At 47.4% G+C, this 20832-nt stretch overlaps 2 protein-coding genes across 2 annotated transcripts in view; both read right to left on the reverse strand.

Annotated features, from left to right (window-relative positions):
• Positions 1–190: 190 nt before the first annotated feature.
• grm2a (glutamate receptor, metabotropic 2a) lies at positions 191–19418 on the reverse strand. Its single transcript, XM_057029713.1, has 7 exons — positions 19025–19418; positions 18697–18918; positions 12166–12880; positions 5007–5844; positions 3333–4396; positions 839–1016; positions 191–633 (listed from the first exon to the last, which is right to left on the reverse strand). The coding sequence occupies exons 3-7, from the start codon at positions 12691–12693 to the stop codon at positions 560–562; spliced, it is 2682 nt and encodes an 893-aa protein (XP_056885693.1). The 5' UTR covers positions 12694–12880; positions 18697–18918; positions 19025–19418; the 3' UTR covers positions 191–559.
• Positions 19419–20414: 996 nt separating this feature from the next.
• Positions 20415–20832, reverse strand: part of tex264a (testis expressed 264, ER-phagy receptor a) — a 34700-nt gene continuing 34282 nt past the window's right edge. Inside the window, exon 4 of the mRNA XM_057028989.1 lies at positions 20415–20832. This exon is cut by the window's right edge and continues 630 nt beyond it. The gene's annotated coding sequence lies outside the window, so the exon portion shown is untranslated.

The raw sequence follows: 20832 nt of genomic DNA on the forward strand, positions 1-20832 counted from the left end.
GCAGCTGCGCAGCATCAGTGCAGCCTGGCTGGTGTGGGTCTAAATAGTGTTCATAAATGTTTAAAAACTTAATTATTCTCCAAAGGTGTTTGGCTAGCACATATTTTCACAGTATATATCTGAATGTGTAAAAGGAAATCTCATTTAATTGAGCTTATTATCATGTGCAAGAACGAGCCATGAGGTCAAATTTGTATTGATTAAAAAAAGACACCATTTATTTACATAAATTACAAGAAAGCACAAACTGGATCACCAAAGTCTACATTAAAAAGGTCTTGTACATTATATATTACATTTAACAGATTTACTATAGTTTACTCCATCATTGCAAATAGAAGTTGTAATACAAGGGCTAAAACTTCATCGTCATCTCATTTAAAATTGCTAATCAAACAGAACAGAATCATAGAATTGGGAACATTGTACTCACAGCACTTTGAGGACAACAAAGTCAGGACAACCGTCTGCGCGATCTCTGTAATATCTGAGACACCTGATTGAGGACTAGAGATTAAATAACTGTTTACAACGTCTGGCAGAGGAGCCGGGCCGGCTTTCACAAGGACGAGGTTGTGGAGTCCACGACCTCCCGTCCGTTGCACACCGTCGGGACAACGTTGGAGGCAGATGCTGTGAGACATTAAACAATAATGAGAAGGAATGTTTTCATTCACATTTACAGCCACACTGACAGTTGAAAAGCAAATTTCCTTCCTTCTATTCTGCATTGTTTCTCATGACCAAAATGTCAGCGTGAAAAGATGTGAATTGGATAAAATTAGAACGTTACTTAATATAAAGTAAAATACATCTTTGAAATGTTGTGTTTGTGTACCTTGAGAGAAGCTGGAGCCCGGGCCGGTGGTCACGCTGAAGCGGGTGGTGGCAACTCTGAGGGTGCAGACATTCTTCTGGGGCTGGAACAGGATGATGTGGACCTTCGGAGCGAACAGGCAGCCCAACACCACTGAGCCGCTCAGGCTGACGGAGATGCACATGGTGGTGGTCTGAACCTGGAGGAGGACAGAGGGTTCACAAACAAGGTCAGCGGCAGGTCCTCTTCAGGAGGTCCTGATGATGCTCTCAAGAAGTAGAACCACGCGTCTTCATTAACAAGAGGGAGCTCAGAGGAGGGGGAGCGAGCGAAAGCTAAAAGGGTTGAGCTGTCTGTTGTTGCCGTTCTCCTCATGCTCCGTTCCAGGATAACAAGTCTGCTCACGTTGCGCTAAAAAAGGTGCAGGCACCCGACACGTTGATCACGTTGATGTAAGACGGTGAAAAAATGATTTGTTTCCTGAAACATTTGAAAACACACATGCAAAATATGTGAATTGTTGCCAACACAAGGTCGTGGTACGTTCCGGCATGTATATCATGATAGGTGCAGGGATCTGTGCACCATAAATTCAGCATTAAGATTCAGTTCATGCCGCCTCTGAGACACAGCACACATGGCGCTGCGCTCAGGTCCTGGATTGAGATGTAAATTCCTCAGAACCCATGACAGGTTCGCTGTAAATCAGGTTTATTTGGGCCAGTGCTAAACGTTCTTCACTTTGGACCAATCGCTGACTTAACCTGAGGACGGGACCGCTGGAGCGACCTGTTAAGTGGTTTAAATAATTTATGGTGCTTTAGGAGAGCAGAGGACGAGGAATTTGCCTCCACAGTCACATTCGGTTTTGGCACAGTTTTCCAGTGGAGGGTGTTTCTCTTCACTGGTTTAACAATTTTGTTTTGTAAATGCAGTGATTTCTATTGGCTTGCTTAAGGTAGAACGTCCCAGCAGATGTCAAATTCAAGCTTTTATTGGTGTTTCTCTTCTGGATCAACCCACAACGACCATGTCTGAGCAGGCCGACACCAACGCCGGCGCAGTAGCTCTGAATATCCATCGTTGTCTCGCCTGTTTGCAGCCCATCTTTGGATGTTTACTCTGTCGTGCTAGCTGCCGAAATGAGATGACCAGCCTCAGGATATGAGGCAAAGCTTCCATATTTCATAAGGTAATCAGACGTGTCCACGCTACAGTGGGCGGCATTTAGGGGCCTTCGACAGTTCCAGACAGACCCTCATCATATCCAAGATTTGCATCAGGCTGCAACATCCGAGAGGTGTCGGAGTCCTGGTGTAAATCAGCGACCACACGACCGTACTGTACCTGTGAAAGAGCCGAGCCGACTCATTGGCTCTGGCTATTACTCATCGGCCGGGGGGGGGGGGGGGGGGGGAGGGGGGGGGGGGCTCTGCCGTCTGTTTGATGAGCCCCTTTGTGGCTGTGGGTCTCGTGTTGCCTGAGGGGAGCGACAGCTCCTCTGAGCATTTCTGTAATCCCAGGACAGAGGCCACAGCTGGGAATCAGCATCCCAGCGCTTCACGCTCCGCTCAACGCTTAGCGGCACACATAGGGACACACGTAGGGACACACATAGGGACACGCATAGGGACACACGTAGGGACACACATAGGGACACGCGTAGGGACACACATAGGGACACGCATAGGGACACACGTAGGGACACACATAGGGACATGCGTAGGGACACACGTAGGGACACGCGTAGGGACACGCATAGGGACACGCGTAGGGACACGCGTAGGGACACACGTAGGGACACACATAGGGACACGCATAGGGACACGCATAGGGACACGCGTAGGGACACGCGTAGGGACACACGTAGGGACACACGTAGGGACACGCATAGGGACACGCGTAGGGACACACATAGGGACACACATAGGGACACACATAGGGACACTATCTATCTATCTATCTATCTATCTATCTATCTATCTATCTATCTATCTATCTCTATCTATCTATCTATCTATCTATCTATCTATCTATCTCTGTCTGTCTGTCTGTCTGTCTATCCATCCATCCATCCATCCATCATCCATCCATCCATCCGCCTGTCTGTCTGTCTGTCTAATAACGTGTGTGAAACCCCTTTAACTGATAAAACAACACTATATTTGTCAGCCTTCTCCCTGAGTCCAGCCTCCACTTCCATAATTTACTTTCTCCTCATCAATTTTTCAGCTTTATCAGGTTGCTCTTGTTCTTGTCCCTGAGAGCTGCTGATCATCTCCAGCATGCAGCCAGTTCTGCTGAATTCAAGCAATAGAGCAACAATAAATAGAGAAAAAGAACATCTGAGGGCCAAATCAATACTGGCTGATGGTTGTCTGTGATTTGACGGATCAAGTCAAAATTTTACAGTGGTCACTTCCTAAAAACCCTGATGGCCACAGGGCCCAGGTATCATTTCACTGACAATAACGTCATGTTGTAAGTAGCATTTTCATGGACATTGTGGACTTACCCTGTAGTCACTGGCTGTAACATAGAAAATAGGTTGGAAAGCCAGCCAGATGATGCATGTGGTGTACATGGTGAACCCGATGAACTTGGCCTCGTTGAAGTTCTCAGGGCATTTGCGTGTTTTGAAGGCGTAGACGGTGCAAAGGATGATGAGGATGCAGTTGTAGGTGAGGGACACGAGCATGCTGGAGTCCTTGCTGTTACACTTGAGGGTGACCACATCCCTCCGCTCTGGGCTCACTTCCTTTCGCACACCCGGGGCCTCGACCACCAGCCAGACGATGACTACGACCAGCTGACAGGAGATCAGAGCCCCACAAATGGCGACCTGGGAGGCCGGGCTGATGAAGCGAGGCCTCTGGGCTCCGTCCTTCACTCCGCTGAAGATCCGAGCAATGCGGTTGGTCTTAGTGAGAAGGGCTGAGTAGCACACGGCAAAGGAGGTGCCTAACCCCAGCCGGCGTAGCGTGCACACGGCGGTGGAGGGTTTAGCGATGTAGATGAAGGTCATGCTATAACACATCAACACACCCAGCAGAAGGATGTAGGAGAGCTCGCGGCCGCTGGCTTTCACCACGGGCGTCTCGTTGTGTTTGAGAAAGAGGCCGACAATGAAGAGGGTACACATCATCCCCAGACAGGAAACAGTGACCGGTCCGATCGCCCAGGCGTCTTCCCAGCGGATGTACTCCTCGGGCAAATCATAACAGCCTGTCAGGTTGGCCAGAGGCCACTGTCCAAAGCTGCAGTCAGCGCAGGTGAACTCGTCGAGCAAATACTGGAAGGGCTGACAGGGGATGCAGATCCAGCAGCACACGTCTCCAGGCTGCATGCTCTTCACCTCATTCTTCCTGCAGGGGTCGCTGCACTGGGAGGTCGGCGCAACTTGGCCAGCCCAAGGGATCAAGCTTGTGTTGAGGGTCAGCCCCTGAGCCCAGTACCCAACCTTCTGGTAGACGTAGCGGTCGCCTTCTTTGTGGTAGTGGAAAATGTTGTAACGGCCCAGACTGTCCCCAAAGCCATCGAAGCGGACCACGTTCTCCGTGTCTGGCGGACGGAATGGTGCTGTTACAGGAGACGAGAGCATTAGAAAATTACAATACTTGCGTAATTAAAAGCTGAAATCAATCCTTATATAGTGCTTATATTAAAAATGTGATTTCTAAAAAGAAAAACGCACTTAGTAGTTTATTTGAGTCTCTGCGTGGCTCCTTAAAGTTGGAGCATAATTTAAAACTTCTCATTAAATCTTGTCTCTGGACTGCAAAATTATTTATTTGCCACAAGCGATGAAGGGAAAAAGTCCCATTTGGACATAAACACAGTGGTGCACCTCCCTCTCCCAACTATGAAAATGTCAGTATTTCCATAAATGAAAGGAGAAGACAGCTTGTTAAGAACAGCGAGCATGAGAATTGTTAGAGCTGGCATTTGTGACATGTGGATGCATGGATGCAAATGCTGTCGCCTCGTTGAGAAGGGGCAGAGGAGAGATGACCCTCGCGTGATCGCTGTCCGTGATGCCGAACACCCTCCTCCCCCTCAAGTCAAGTTATATGGAGAAAATAAGCCTCCGAGCACAAGAGTGAGCAGTTAGTTTCACGTTTGCAATGTTGTGGAAACATGCGTGAACCGTTCCTGCGTCACATTCCACAGCGCGGGATTAGTCACTCACCTTCAAACTTGACTTTGAGGATGTAGTCCCGGTAAAACTTTCGGCCGTTGCCGCGTTTCAGAGCATCGCACACCTTGGTTGAGTTGGGGCACAATGCCTGCCTCATGTTGTGCAAGGCGGCGGCCATTGCGTAGACAGCATTTACCACAAACATAATCTTGGATTCTGGCTGGAAGGGTGCCTCCCGGAGCGAGTGTTTCCCACAGCTCAGATCATGGAGGCTGCACTGGAACTGGTTTTCCCAGAACTCTCTGAACCAGGGGTTCCTGCTGTTGTTATAGGGGTGAAGGCCAGTGAAGTAGTCGTTGAACCTGGGTATCTGATAGGAGGCCAGTTCGATGGTGAACGCTCCATCAGCCACGGCCTCGCTGCCCCTCACCACACTCTCCTGCGCCCCCCAGCCATCGCTGGCTACCCAGGTGAAGGTGACGTTCATGCGGTTGGCCGCCACCAGCAGCTCGCGTGCGTCTTCGCTGCGCGTGAACAGGATGACCACCTTGGCGTTAGACTTCTGCTGCAGGGATCGGATCACATTCTCGTAGCTCCAGCGGCTCATGGAGCGGCTCACCTTGGCCGAGGTGGCGATGCAGATCTGGCGGGCGCGAGCTTCTTGCTGGAAGGCATCGATGCCTGTTTCCCCGTAATCACCTTCCGACGCTACTGTAGAAACATAGGTCCAGTTGAAATACCGTAGGATCTCCGCCATGGCCTTGGCCTGGTAGAAGTCGGGGGGAACGGTGCGGGCGAAATAGTCGTAACGGGTCTTGTCACTGAGTTTGGCGCTGGTGGAGGCATAGCTGATCTGAGGGATTTGAAAGAGTCGCAGGAGGTTGGCCACCTGAAATATGAGAGACAGAGGGGTTTATAAATTGAAGTTAGCTTGGAAAAACAGAGAATCAGAGCAAGAAAGGGAGGGGTAAGACCAGAGGGTTGCAAGTAAAAAGAGGGCAAAGGGAGAATCTTGAATCTGAATTTCATGTGTAATAGGTTCTGTCAGTGGCACCATGCCACATGTCATGTGCAGAGGAAGATACTGACGAGCTGTTGCTTCAGGCGCTTCTGTGGAGGCCTCAGGGTAGCCAGGCTGATCAGTCAAATGAATGCCAACTTCACTCTATTTGACTTTAATGTCAGTTCACACACCAGCACACTTGTGGCATCACGAATACCAATGAGTCATTCCAAAATTCAGATTCAGATTCAAAACCACCTATTTGGTTTTTCTTTTAAAGTCAAGCCCGCAGCATTCTGCAACGGAACGAATTAAAATTCAACAACGTCATTAACAGATATGATACAAGCAGCTTAAATTGCCAATCACGGCAACAAAAACCTCTTCTGGACTTATGTTGTGCCTCATTTGATTTAATCACCCTGCAGGATCAGCAGCGATAACTGGATTGATTAGAAGTAACGAGGGATCACTTTGGAGGCAGATTTATCTGCAACATCACAACCAAGATGATGCACAGCGACAACAACCGAGTTGTTTACTGGATTAAAATCAGAACTTTTCTCACCATGAGCAACTCTGACAGCACTAGTAGCACAGACCCTTTGGCCAATCAGAGGTCGTCTAAGGTGGAGGACTTGTCCCCTCCAGAGTCTCCTCCCATCAATCACAACCGTGGCGGTCCACACTCGTACCAGTTGTCGCACTACCAAACTGTTAGGGGTGCAGCAGCTCTCTCAAACCAGCCTACTTGCCAAAGATTGCAGGTGCTAATTATTTTAGGAATGAGGAAAGCTAAGTCCGAAACGTCATCGGCCTCCATCTCAGCCAGCAGCAAGATTTGATAGTAATAGATTTCTACCCATAGAGGGCATTCACTCTTAGAATACAGCAAATTGAAAAACTTGGACAAAAATGTCAAGAGTTGGACAATATTCAATCAACAAACGCACCTAATACCCCAAAACATTTGTTTTCAGGGGAAGAATTTTTTGTCCAAAAACCATATACATGAAGATTCAGATCCAACACTGTCGTTAATGTGAGACCAAGAGTCTTTTCTCAGCTCTTTCAGGTTCCTCATTAGGTCAGGAGTGGACCTAGATCATTCAAAGCCTGATCTGAGCTTGAGACTCAGACATTTGCTGACTGAACGACGAAAGGTCTTAAATAAGTCAGTGACTTCTTAAAAACTGCTCTGCTAGACAATTTGTTCTGATTAAGCGATTTCTATTATATTTTAACACAAAAGCAGTCGGAAAGGCTCAGAGGGGTCCTGCAGGGTAGAGCGAGGAGGTCCTGGTGGAATTGGAATCCAGGTCAGTAACACTGCATCTGATTCTTTAGTTGAGGGTCTTAACTACATCTGAGCAGCGAGTCCTTCCAGACAAACACAGAGATCCTGATAGATGCAGAAACACGTGTACCATGGTGCATTATTAATCAACTTCAATTCTTAAATAATTATAAAGCTTCAATACAATTTGGGTGTCATTTTCTCTACGGGGGTAAAACACACATTCACTGTGCTGACATTTGGTGATGTTTGTAATAGTGAAGGAGTAATTCCTCTGCAGGGCTTTGAGAGGAACACAATGCCATCTGAGTAATCCACTTACATGTGGCTTATAGAGGGTGTAAATCGCAGCGCCAGCTGTGCTGCCAATACAATTGGCTCATTAAAATGTAATTATATAGATGTTTACATAGCCTGGTGTGCCACAATCCAAGACATTTGTGTGCCAAAGCTTGTGATTGACACCTTAGTCACTCAGACATCTCAGTTAGGAAACGTGTGAAGGAGATTACAGCTGCTTCGGGATTAGGTGGCTTTATAAAGCAAACATGCTCATTGCCCACAGTTGCAAAAGGTTTTAGTGCCATGAATACAGTTGCCTAAGTGTGTAACTTAGCCTATGTCTCAGTTTCACCATAAATCAGGAGAGAATCGGATTCTCCGTGCGACACCTTCTTCAGTTCCCCAAATGAGGACAAGGTTCGGCGTGACTGCGCTCCAGGGTCTCTGGCTGAGCCGATTACCGCAAAAGCAGTTTCCGCCAAAACGGTGAGAGCATAAAGAGCCTGGTAGCTGTATCTGACATTGAGGCGCTAAGCAACAGGATTGGTCTTTTCAGCTGTCGTGTACTGTTTCCATAGAGATACCCCGGAGGCACCGGTGAGCAGCGTGAGCCAGACTCACACCGACGGCCCGTGTGAAATGTCAAAATATGCTCGTGTTACGCCACATATAGCCATTCATACATGGCAAAATTTCATTTAAAAAAATACTTTTTTAGTGTTTAAAAAGTGGCTGCTCGAAGGCGAACCAGAGATGCTGTTCATTTTGCAGCACATCAGACCGCACACTGTTTACGACTGCACAGCACGGAAAGGCTGAGAGGCGTTATGTAAAAGAAATAAAGGCGTAAAGCAAGGACAGCGGAGGCAAACTGGCAAATGGTAGAAGTGCAGGGACACAGAAATAAGAGACTGAGAGAGTTCTGGTCGAGGAAATATCAGGCCTACTTTGTAGAGATGTCATGATTTTTTTTTTCGACATGAAAAGCCCATCTGCTCTTCCCAGAAGACTGTCTCAGTGTGCTTTTACAGCAGTAACACTATTCCCAGAGCAATAGTCCGTGTCTCCACTCACTATCACACACACACACACACACGCTCACGCTCACGCTCACGCACAGCAAACTGCAGTATTCCAAACCACACTTCTAACTGCACACACCAGAGCAGGACACACATGTACACATAACATAGCGTACAGTTATGCTATCCTCATAAGTTTATTTCTTATATCTTGGTTGCTTGGCAACAGTTTTAAATGGGTAGAAGTGTAGGCGCCAGGGTGGTGTGGTCCTGCCCCCTCATCCTGCTGGAATGAGATTCTCCTTTATGTGGCAGTAGTCTTTCAAGCCCCCAGAATGAATCTCCGCCACATGTAAAGATGTAGCCACGCGTCCATTCAGCGTGCACTCACCTCCATTCATGTCATTTCTTCACTCTGACTCCGAGTCTTTACAATCATTTCATTTCATGCTCCATGCAAACTAGCAGAAAAATAAGTTAAAACCCAAGGGTTAGGGTTAGGGTTGGGCCGGAGACGGTTTTACCAATGGGGGAGTTTGTGCAGTGGACATTGTATACATTTCAGCTGCCCAAACAGCATGTTCAGCTAGACCACTGAATAATCCAATCACATGTTAATTATTCAAGGTTTTTGAAGCACATTCTTTACTGTTACCCATAAAAAATGCATCCTTGCTGCTTGGCTTTACTGATACATTTCATCGTTATTGTTCTCTCTGGCAGGAATTCTATCATGTGTGCATCCATGTTTAAAGCCTCCATGTGACTCATGAATGCTCCAGAGATTGTTATTGTCTACCTGCGGATGGCAATTCTATAAATAGTGTTGTTTGTGGATTGTCTTGGGAAAGAAATGAGCCCCTTTAGGAATTCATAGATCTGTATCTCCAAATGCGTCTCTAGTAATGTTGAGTTTCAAACCAGGATTGTGTCCCAGAGCTGTTTGGTTTGTGGATGTCTCTGTACGATCAGAGCAACAACCTTTTATTGTTTCTGGAAATTTCTTTTGTGCCGGTGTTTGATCATTCCAGAGGTGCTGTACCTCTAATACTCTGCTATTATGATGTGTTTCTGGGAGATTTGCTGTCATCACACTGTTGGGGTAACCTGCCCGAGCCTCCGTGATTGGAGATTACAAAGCATTTAGTGCACAGTGAAGTGGAACCATAATGTCTAAAAAAGCTGCTTTATGGTAGAATAGATGCAGGTGGAAACATTTGGGTAATTGATTATGACCTTTTTAAGGCACTAAATGTGATGTGCTGCACTTAAACGTGTATCCTGTCAGGTTCTAAGCTCTTTACACGTCTCTACAGATGTAAAATCGACAGAAAATAGGAGCACATCCTGAAACCGTTGGCAGGTTTTGGGTGGAAGCCATAGCTCCATCACTTGGCTTCCGTTATCGCTTTCCACCTGCTACAGTGCCTATCACCAGCATCTCTGCGAAACCTGATCTGGCTTTAAACCCCTCTGTATCTCTTGAAACAACACCTCTACCAAAGCCCCAGACAGCAGCCGCAGATGGAGGAGATAGGAAGCAGCCTGCGAGAGCATCGCAGAACTTTGCATCCATGTAAATCAATCTGTCCCCGTTTGATTCCAGCCAGTATTTCTAGGCCTGCAGCCATATCCGCCTCCATATCTGAGATTGTCACAGCACAACCCAACGGCGCATTGATGTTCTCCGTCATTGTGACTGATTTAGATGGCGCGCACTGTTCTAACCACCTGTCAGTTTAATGTGTTCTACCATGTTGCCATTCCAGTGTTTGCAGTTCTTCTGTAACTACCTTGTCTGCAGGGTAAAATACACCATTTTAATAAATTGAGGGGCTCCAAAGGTGGTACACAAAGCAGGAAGCGACGGTACAAAACAGTGAAATATAGTGTAGCTTTGTTATCTGCCTAGCAGCGACCAATGGGGAGACAAACATGCCCCACACTCCTGCCAACCATAAATATTTTAGTGTAATAATTTGACTCCTGGAAACACAGCAAACACACACATGCAGATATGAGGACTAGTTTTTTCGACCTCTCAGAGACCATTTCTGAAATGTCACCAAAATGAAAACAATGTGCTCCCACATCTCAAAGTGATTAAACGCCTTCAATCAACCTAATGTGCATGTTTTTGGACAGAAAACGCACAGGAAGCAGCCTATAATTCTTTCAAAATCAAAGCTTGGGTATGTTAGAGAGTTACTAGATGAATTCATGAAAATATCAAGGGTTTGAGAGGAAATTGCCCATAGTGTGAATGTGGAATGGATTCTGCGGCCCGCTCCTGTTGACGCCTGAGATCTGCTAACCTCTCAACCAGGGCCTGCAATAGTACATCCATTAATTACCACAAGCCGAGGGTGCTGTCTGAGGAGCCCCAGATTCAGGGTTCCTCTAAAATTACATCTCCTTCATCAAGTCCTTTATTTTCAACCTGTCCTTTTCACCAGGAACCCCAGTATAGCTGCACTGAATCCTCTGCTTCGGTCCCTGGAGCTTTCCAGCAGTGCAGGGTAATGAATCATGGTGCTGTAATGTCTCGTCAGCAAGAACAATTACTAAAGAACAGGTAAAAATAGTTACTTTATAATCTTCTAATTTCTAATTTATTCCCACAGTATGAACATGGACTTTAATGTTAAACACCAGCCTGCCAGTGTGTGGACGTTGTACAAATGTTGCCGTGATTTATCGTTAGCATATCAGTGCTGACAAGGCAACTCCTGGCTGCTGTGGCCAACAAATCATGACTAAAAAGTATGGAAAGATGAAGTCCCCTCAGGAGAAGTCTTCCGCTGGCCGCCACTGGCAGCTGTTCATGCAGCATCTGTGATTTATCAGTGATCTGAAGCCAATCATTATTTCTGAGTGGGCGGAACAACAGGCAGATATCTGAAAGACAGGACCAGTGGTCTCGTGAACTGTGTCCTGCAGTAGCGCCGACGCACGCGGCCCTCACGCCTGAGCGAGCCAGGGAGAAGACCGTGCGTTAATGAGTTGAGGCGCTCGCCCTTACGAATGTCTGCGAGCCTCCACGCGGTCGGCTCATTTCTTCTCACAAGGACCTAGAATCTGATAGACCACAGCCGAGGATTAGGAGAACCAAACAAGGAGAGCGTTCTTGCTTCGGCTCCGGCGACCAGGCATGAGCCGCCGCCGCCCAAAGCAATCATGCTGTCACTAGTCATCTGTCAGGCTGTCTTGGAGGCAACATCTGGAACTTGTCTGCCTCTGACAGGACTACAGTTGAAGTGTAAATTAGCAGGAAAGAGAAAGGGATTCTATAAATCAGATCAGTCAGGCTTGTGGGTGTCAAGGTAAACAGATCCTCCTCGTGGAACCGATACTCATTATGTCCCCATGTTAACATCTCACAGGGGGTAATTGGACATGATACTTAAGTGTAGAGTTATATGAGCCATCATCAATTTTGTATTTGTTTATTCTTCTTCTCCGTCTCTTTCGAGACGTGAGTCACTGCTAATGTTTCGAGGCATGTTCTGTAATTACACAGTGGCGAGATCGGTCTCAGGGTTTAAACAAGTGACTACTGTAATATTCAACAACAGAGATTCCACTGTTTTGTTTTGTTTTTTTTACCTGAATGGAGACGTCACTGTAGGAACCTCCTATCACCCCAGATATAGCCAGAGGGACGTCATCGTGGATAGCGTAGGAGCCGTCGGGGCACGTGTACTCACTGTCATCCACCTTAGTGAGGGATGCTCGCACAAACTCCAGGGACTGCTCCAAGGCGTAAGTGTCCTTAGAGCAAGTGTCCAGTATATGAGCCCCCAGTTTGATCCCGGGTAGGATGCGTTCATCTCTGTTGATCTCATCTAATGCCAAAAGCATGGCTTCCAGTCTCTGGATCCCTCTTTGAGCATTGATCTTGCCACAGTCCTGTGCTCCCTCACCCTTCTGATGGACAGGGAAGAGGCCACCTATCATCAAATCCCCCTCCAGTGTGATCTCCCTCTTGGAGTCAGCGTTATAGTCGACCACGGGCAAAGCCAGGCTAGCGTGGCCGAGCAGAGACGCACAGAAGCACAGAAGGCTGAGGTGAGACAGCCGGGCACGTCGGGGTACAGGGCGCACCCCGCCTCCTGGGGAGGTTCCCAGTGACATTTCCTTGGGCAAATCAAGCTCGGCGTCCCGCGGATGGTTTCTGGTAGGTATTTGATGGAGCTTTGAAGAAGAGCGCAGCGCCGCAGCACCAGATCTCAAAACATCAATGTTTTTATCCTGGCAGAGGCCATCTGCAGCATCGGTGCCATTTCCCCCCCCCTCCTCCTCTTCAGAGTTTCTGTACAACCTGCAGATCAAACAGAAACAGAAGCAGTCAGTCTTTGAGCTGCAGCACAATCGGCCCTTTGTTTCTGACGGCCCAGCGCGCCCCGGGAAAAGACTCAGAGATACAAAAGAGAACAAGTGGAAGCCCGAACAATTACTGCAGAAAAGTCAATAAGAAGAATGAACCTCTACAGTTGGGGACGTCCTCTAGGCCCCCATTAGGATCCCCTGCATACTTATTTCTATTGATTTTAGGCAACCAAGCCACCATCTCTCACCATCATGTGACCATCAACATGATGACAAAAACCACAAATGACGTTTTCATGAAACACTTTATTAGATGAAACAAACAACTAGGGATGATAGTTCTGACAGCACGGTGTAAAAACCCTCTCAGCTTGTGTGTTGTGACGCCGTAAAACGGAGACTGCTTTGATCAATTCGGGAGAACAAAGGAAAAGAGTAAAAGCTCAGATCAATTGGGTTCCTTCCGTGTGCTGAATCGACCCCCGGTCACCTCCCGGCTGACGTCGGCGAGGGCCGACACAGTCGGTGTGTGGATTCTTAATAGAAGCTTGGCTGGGGTTAGTCCTGGTGTCAGGCCTCACAAATCCCTGCAGCTTAATTAAGTTGTGTGTGGAGTGAGAGCGGAGTGTATGGGAGTAAATTACCGAGCTGGCAGGACCGTCACATATCCACCATCTCACGGCTCCGGCCGTCTGACAGGCAGTAATTAACAGTGTTGATGAGAGCCGGTGAAAGATAACAGGGGAATATTAATGCTCGTACTTCTGTCTTTGTCTCCTTACTAAGACTACACGCACACAAGCTCTCCGCAGGGGGCACTCACACATTCTTTGGGGTTTTTCTTAGATTCTGTCCTCTCTCACTATCTTTCTCTCATTCTCTCCCTATCCCCATTGTTTCCATGGAAACTTGCCAGGAGATGAAGGGGGTGAAGAAGGAGCGAAAGACAGAACAGGACAGGGGGGCCAATTTGGCGGAGCATGGTGCATGTTCAGAGCGGTCCTGAGGGAGACCCGCCTGCGCTGTGACTGAGTGACCCGGTCCTCCTCCAGCCAGAACGTTCTGCATTCTGCCTTTACAACACGTCTTAATTTAGGATCTGATAAACGTTTGCTGCTCAAAAGGCTGTCGGTGCAAACGCCGTCATTCATTAATAAGAAATAAGACGCACGGGGTTGCAGTGCATCCCCTGATTCCGCGGAGCAACTCGAGAGATCCTCACTGCACAAGTTTAGCGGGTGGATGTCAGACTTTGTTTTCAATTGCTCCCTCAGAGACTCGTCAAGGCGGAGAGAGCCCCACCGCATCTGCCGGCGAATATGGGCCGGGTCAGTGCTGTTTCCCTCGCATCCGAAGGCAACTGCAGATGAGCAGCGGAACACAAGCGGGAGCCAGGGAAACATTTCTGCACCGAAACGTTGCCGCCAAAATGGCAACAGAAACAAATCTTGGCCGTAACCTGAAGGGCGGGCTGCAAAGTTCACCCTGGTTCTGCAAAGTTCAACTCGACAGCTGGCCCTGCGGCCCTGGAACACTCCTGCATACCAAACACACAAACCCTCCAAAATAATCTGCCCGATCCCCAAAAAGAACTAAAGCCTGGAGTCACTGAACAACTGATAAACCGGATTCTTGACAATCCGGTTTAGACTGGAGGCGAGAGGACGAGAAACTGATCTGAAAAAGAAATGCTGCTCGAATGAGCAGCGGGGCAGAAAACCCACCACATCCTAAATTACAGACGGAGAGCATAATGTGTATTATACACGCACAGAGACCAGTATTGATGTTTTACCTCCCAGTTCAAAGAAAAACGAAGCCTAGCGTTTCTGCTGCCTCTTCCCGTGCCGCCATCTCTGCTTCCCTCTTCACCAGATGGCCCTTTTTAATTCAAGAGTGTAAAGCCTGCCAGCCTCTTACACACATCAAACCAGAACGTGTGAAGGAACGGGAAGAGTGCACGGGGGCTGGAAAAAAAAAAATCAAGAAAACACAGCAAATCCAAGACTGCAGGGGGAAAAAAAAGTGAAAATGAGGAGTGAATGACAGCGTGGGCAGCAGAGGAGGCAGGAGGATGACGAGGGGGGGGGTTAAAACGATGCCATCCGGGCCTCCGCTTTTATGACATTCTTTTGCCCCAGGAGTGAGGTGCAGCATTAATATGATAATACCCCCCCCAGACGACAGCGAGGGCTGCAGAGTGGAGGTCATGTGTGTATGCAGCTCTCAGCCCAGCCGAGCATGTTGGAGACGCTCCCTGGAACGACCGGGAGGCTCGCTCGGAGGAAGCAAAGGTAACGGACGTGGGGATCCTGAAATATCACATTTTTATCCGCTAAAGACAACAGTCTGAAGTGGGTGGACGGTTTAAAACGGCCTGCTAATGGGAGGGAGGGCTCGGGAGTGCAGACAAGCTCACGCCCCCGCACTCATATATTACCCGTCATAAACAATGCATGAAGCTTCCGGTCCTGGAAGCACCTGCCACACCTGAGATGTTGCCACTGTGTTGACTCTGCTTGACAACTTCACCCATAAAGGGAGAGCGCTGGCAACAGGATATTTTTGTCAACAAAATCTAAATCTGATCATATTCAAGCCAGCAGGAAGTCTTCTACGCAGAACACCTGCAGCTCACTCCTGCTTTGGCTTTTTAAAAAGTAAATTCTAATAATAGTAAGAGAAAATAATTCTGTTTTATGCTCATGTGGAAAATGTGTTAATTAATTGTGAGGCTGCATGCTGATTTAAAGTTGCTTTATTGAATAATTAAAACCAGAGGTGCTGCCCTTGCTGGCAACGAGGTGCAACAAATGGATCTTGGAGCAAAAACAACAAATTTTAAGGCAACTGCGATGGTTCCCAGTGATGGAAGAGCAACAGGCCTCCGGAATTTCCTGTAGCAGGAAAAAAAACACACATTTGAGAAACCTTATAGCCTTTTTTCCCTGGTAGACCCTTTAAAAATTATTTTCCCGGGATGGTGATGCTTCCGATGTTTCTTCGATGAAGGACTTCTTTTCATTCAGAAGGTTCATTAGCACCTTGAGAATTCTTTAGAATTCTCAACAGCCTGAATGGAATTACTCACACATGACTCTCTCATTATGAACCACATGACCATGAACGTAAAACACACCAACACTTTTAAAGGAGTGAGCCAGCAAGGTTTCAGGCAGTTAACCAAGAAGATTGTGGGATTTTAAAAGCTATCTTTGCTCATCTAACATCTTTGTTTAATGTTTAATTATCAGTCCTCACCAATAGCTTGCTTGTGTGGTTTAGATTATCTTTAGGCTAATGCTAGGGCTGGCTGACGCCCATAATGCAGTGATGGGATGACAGATCTCCGTGAGAAAGTTTCATAAATGCGAAACTTTTTCTGAGAGAAGTGGAAGAAAGAGGAGGAATCTTTCTGCAGTTCTAACAACATGAATCATATGAGGCGAGCCCTGAGACGCTGCCACACAGCTGTGTTTACATTCACTCTAGACTCTAAAGTAACCTATAATTACATTCCTGATTATCAAATAATCCAGCTCATTAAGTAGATATCCGGCTCCTGGTTTTACCCAGAAACGGGCCCGTTGCCTCTGCAGCATCCATCCGCCCATCGTACCGCGTTCATAACGGGGGAATCCCGCCACGCGTCCGCTGGTGCCTCCCGAGAGTCCAATTGTGCCCTCCTCATCCAGCATTCATCCTCTCCCTTTGTCTCTCGGAGATCATTACTGTCAATTCCGTGACCGGTGATGGATGTATGGTGCGTCTCTTTCAGAGCGTTTTTATTGTGTCTTTGCATTATTCAACACAGCGCCACACAACACAGCAGCTGGAAACCCTTTTTTGGTTTGTTTCCTGGGAAAGTTGCAGAAATCATGTCTTCATCAGGAAGGAGAAACTTGGTGGGAAGTTCTGATATTCGAATCTTCACTTACTAAAACAGGTAGCGACTCAGGTACGTGAGTGGATGGTACATGTGTGTCCTTGTTTTTATTTGTTTTTTTATGTATTGATTACCAAAATACTTTCTGCTAGCAAAGCTGGGACATTTTTTGCCAAGAGGACTTTTGCTGGTCTCCACAACTTTAAAGGATGAGTGAGAGAAGGTTTAAATTGAGATTTAGGTTAGGTTAAAGGGTTACGGTTGGGATGGTTAGGGTAAATAATAACATGTATGAACGCCGCCACAATGATAGAAATGCAAGAAATGTGTGTTGTAAAATAATGTTTTTAATTCTTTTATCGAATGAAATCTTGGTTTAATACGAAAGAATAATCCTCTAAGACGCTATAAGACATGTTATAAACATTCCTTTTATTTTAAGATTAGCTGTCACGCAGACAAACATACCAAGGTTCCCAACAATGTTCAGGAACTCCATTAGAGACAGGTGTGAGCAGAAACCTGCAGCTCATTGTAAGGTGTGATGGGTGCTGCTGATGACCCAGAGCTAACCTCTCACACACCCGGGACGAATGTAAAACAGCATTAAAATCATCTGCAGTCCGGGGCGGCGTTGATTTTAATCTGAGGGGTTGTGCGCGCGTCATTAATAAATGAGGGTCTGCTCCGTGCTTCCATTCGTAGACGCATGAATCTTTCTGCTTGAGTAAAATAAATTGTGGGCTTAACAAGCTCTTGGAGGCTCGTGGAAGGATTTCCAGGACCGTTTGGTATTGCTCGTGCAGATGTTGAATGGAGCACACACACCCGTGTGTTTACTGAGACTATGGCTGAGACCATGATGTCCTCGGCCGTGCGTTGGATTACAGGCTCAGAAGGCTTCTTTGAGGCTGAGTTGGGAACTCTGACACAGTTGGTGCCACCTGGAACCATCAGGAGGTCAGCAGTAAGGTCCAGCCGGGTTATGAGGGCTGGGCCGCCGGCCTGGCCTCCTGCGTCAGGATGGATCGGGATCTTCTCAGGTCAGCCCTGACCCGGATACTTCACTGTCATCGGCATCTGCTGCCGAGCCGCCCTCCGTGCCGGAGGAACACGTGACACGCTTCACTGTGCTCTGTCAAATTCAGCAACATGTCTGATTCACTGAGGCTGCGGGTCTGTGTCTGACGGGGACGGTGCCGATTCTGCGGCGTCCTACGCGGGTTCCATTGTCTTGTCTGAACCTGAAGCCACCCCCCATCCCCCTCCCCCGTTGGGGCCGACGGAGGAATCCACACTACATTTCCCTTTCTTTAATGATGTCCAGCCATGCGGCCTCTAAACATTTGTCCCATGTCAGCTGCATCCCCGGGGTTTAAAAATAGATCTTCAACTATAAAAGAATTGCCCTCATTCTTCTGACATCAATCCACACAAATATCCGAGTCTATCCGGGTGTGTTCATTTAGGGAAGAAGGAAATGGGCCTGAAACTATTCCAAAAGCATCTCAACTCCAATCCGACTTTCCGTTTCCAAACGCGGGGCTGATTTTTCAGCCTGAGATTATGGCGCTTGTTATGCAGCCGCTGCGGCGCCTGTTTAGTAGTTTCTGAACAGCCCGGCACTTGTAAAGGCTTCTGCACCGAAATAAAGACTCATCACGGGGAATAAAAACACGCTGAGGATGAAGAAAAAAATAAACGTCGCCAGTTAGAAACGAGAAATGAGGCGCTGATTCATTTAGGATTCGTCTTTGTTGCTTCGGTTGATGATGTGACAGAAGTTTAAGAAAGGAGGGATTTGTCAATCCATTGAAAAAAGTCTAGTGTAAACCCAGGACGTCATCTTCTGCTCACATTATCAGCAGAAGTTACATGTAATCCTCATCACGCACTGATAAGGGGACACAATGCGATCCTACCTGTGCGGGCGTCCTCAGCATCCAGCGCTGCCGTGCGGCCACCGCAAACCACGCAAATATCCTAATGCAGCGGCGTTCTGGGGAACCTCCTGGAAGGAGCTCCGGGGAGCGGAGGAGGCGAGCGGCGCCACCCCAACTTTGGAGCGAGGAGCGCGCCCGGAGCTGTCCGCGGTGCTGACACACGAGTGCGGACTCCCGCAGCTCTGCTCCCCACGCACGCTCCTGAAGACAGATGCAGATGCTGGCGAGGGCAGACCTTTGATTCAACTCTGGGGACGAGGATCAATCAAAAGAGAAAGAAAGGGGGGCAAACCCCGAACTAATGTACCTGTTACTCGATCAATAAAATTTTAAAACTCCTCAGCAGGAGAATCCCGCTAGAATCGAGCGGTCCGAAAGTCCCTGGAGGCGCGCGGGCGCTGCGCCGCGAGCAGTTTTGCAGATGCTCAATTATGTAATTGATAGATCTAAAGAGGGGAAAACAGATCCCTGCCTGCCGAACTGTTGTCGTCAGCTGCTGTGCGTGGATGATCAGTGGCGGAAGGTGTAAGCTTCGCCCCCTATTTGTTCAGGCGGTAAGGAGGGGGGCTGCGGGGAGCAGCCACGAGCCTTCAGCGGCTTCAGAGGCGGATTGTTTTCGTTATTATCATCATTATTATTTTGGGGGCTCAAACAAGTTGTGACACGGCGCGGAAGGGTGCGAGGTCGCTCCCAGCTGGCACCGTGAGGCGCACAGTGGACATGTCCCCCTCTCAGCCAAAAGCAGCTTTAGACCTGCAGTCCCCCCCCCCCCCCCACATCCTTTCACACTCACTATCACCACGTGTAGTGCGATGAGATTAATATTTATCTTCGTAGTTCGGTCCTCGGCCCCGTGCGTGACACGTTTTCATGCCGCCATCTATCTGCCATCTCCGCGACGGGAAGTGGACAAAGACCGAAGTCAAAGTGCACCTGAGAGGACATCTGTCGCAGATCAGTGCTGGGTCATCACCCCCAACGCGTCTTCTCTCCATTACTTGATTTATGATCCCATGAGGTGTTAGTGTTGCATTTTATTTTGCTCGTTTAGATTCTGTCCGTCACAGATGAAGATTATTTCATATCTTGTAGAAATGCAGAACAAAGATCATGAGGTCGTCAGGGCTCGACGACTCTTTCACCCTGACACACGCCTGTCTTGGTTTCATCAGATTCCAGATCTATTCAGATATTTGTTTAGAAGACCTTTCGTTTCTCCAGGTTCTTTTAAACTCTGTATTTAGCTTTGGCTGCGTCGCTCCTTCCACCCTAGTCTTCTTCACTCATCTAGATGGGAAGATGTCATCATCTTCCCCTTGTAGGATTTTCCAGGACTCAGTCACAGTACATCCATTACTCTTTTAGGACGAGCCAAATTGTCGATTTGAAACATTCGTCAGTTTTTGGCAGCTCTTATTGGCTGCTAACATCACCAAAAAAAGATTAAAAAAGATCAAGTGGATGACAGCTATCATTTTTTTTCCAATGTGACACACTCCTGGAAACAGGTTGGAATTGTTGGTCAACATTTTATTATTATTATTTCATTATGGGGAGAGGAAAACGAAATTAGGATTAGCTTGGTTCTTTGTTCACGTTTAAGCCTTTTCAGAAGAAGCATCCATGCAGCAAAGAGGGCTCGGCTGCTCCAGGGGAACCCTCCAATAACAAAGGATGGATGAAGAACTGTGAAGCTGTTTGTGCAAATGACTATTATTCCTTTTAATTTCAAATATTACAAACAGTAATACACCACCATGAGGACGCCCAGTACACTTCCGAAGGTCTCACGACACCAACAACTCAACGACACACAGCGCGCGAGTGAGATTATCAATCAGACACTTTTTTAAAGAGGGATACAACACCTCAAAAGCTGCATTTTAAAATCCCAGATTTGGCAACTTAGAAGTTGGTGGATTTATTTAGAAGGACCGACATAATATCCATAATCATCAACACTATGAGTTCAGTCAAAACGTCAGAGTTCTGGCTCCTTTATTATATTACGACATGGATGGACACAAACATGAAAGCATCCCACAGAAAACGGCCTCCAAACAGGCGGAAAACATGATGTTGAACCAGCATCATCGACTTTAATAACATGTTGAT

This window comes from Takifugu flavidus, chromosome 4 (assembly GCF_003711565.1).
Source record: "Takifugu flavidus isolate HTHZ2018 chromosome 4, ASM371156v2, whole genome shotgun sequence".
NCBI lineage: Eukaryota > Metazoa > Chordata > Actinopteri > Tetraodontiformes > Tetraodontidae > Takifugu > Takifugu flavidus.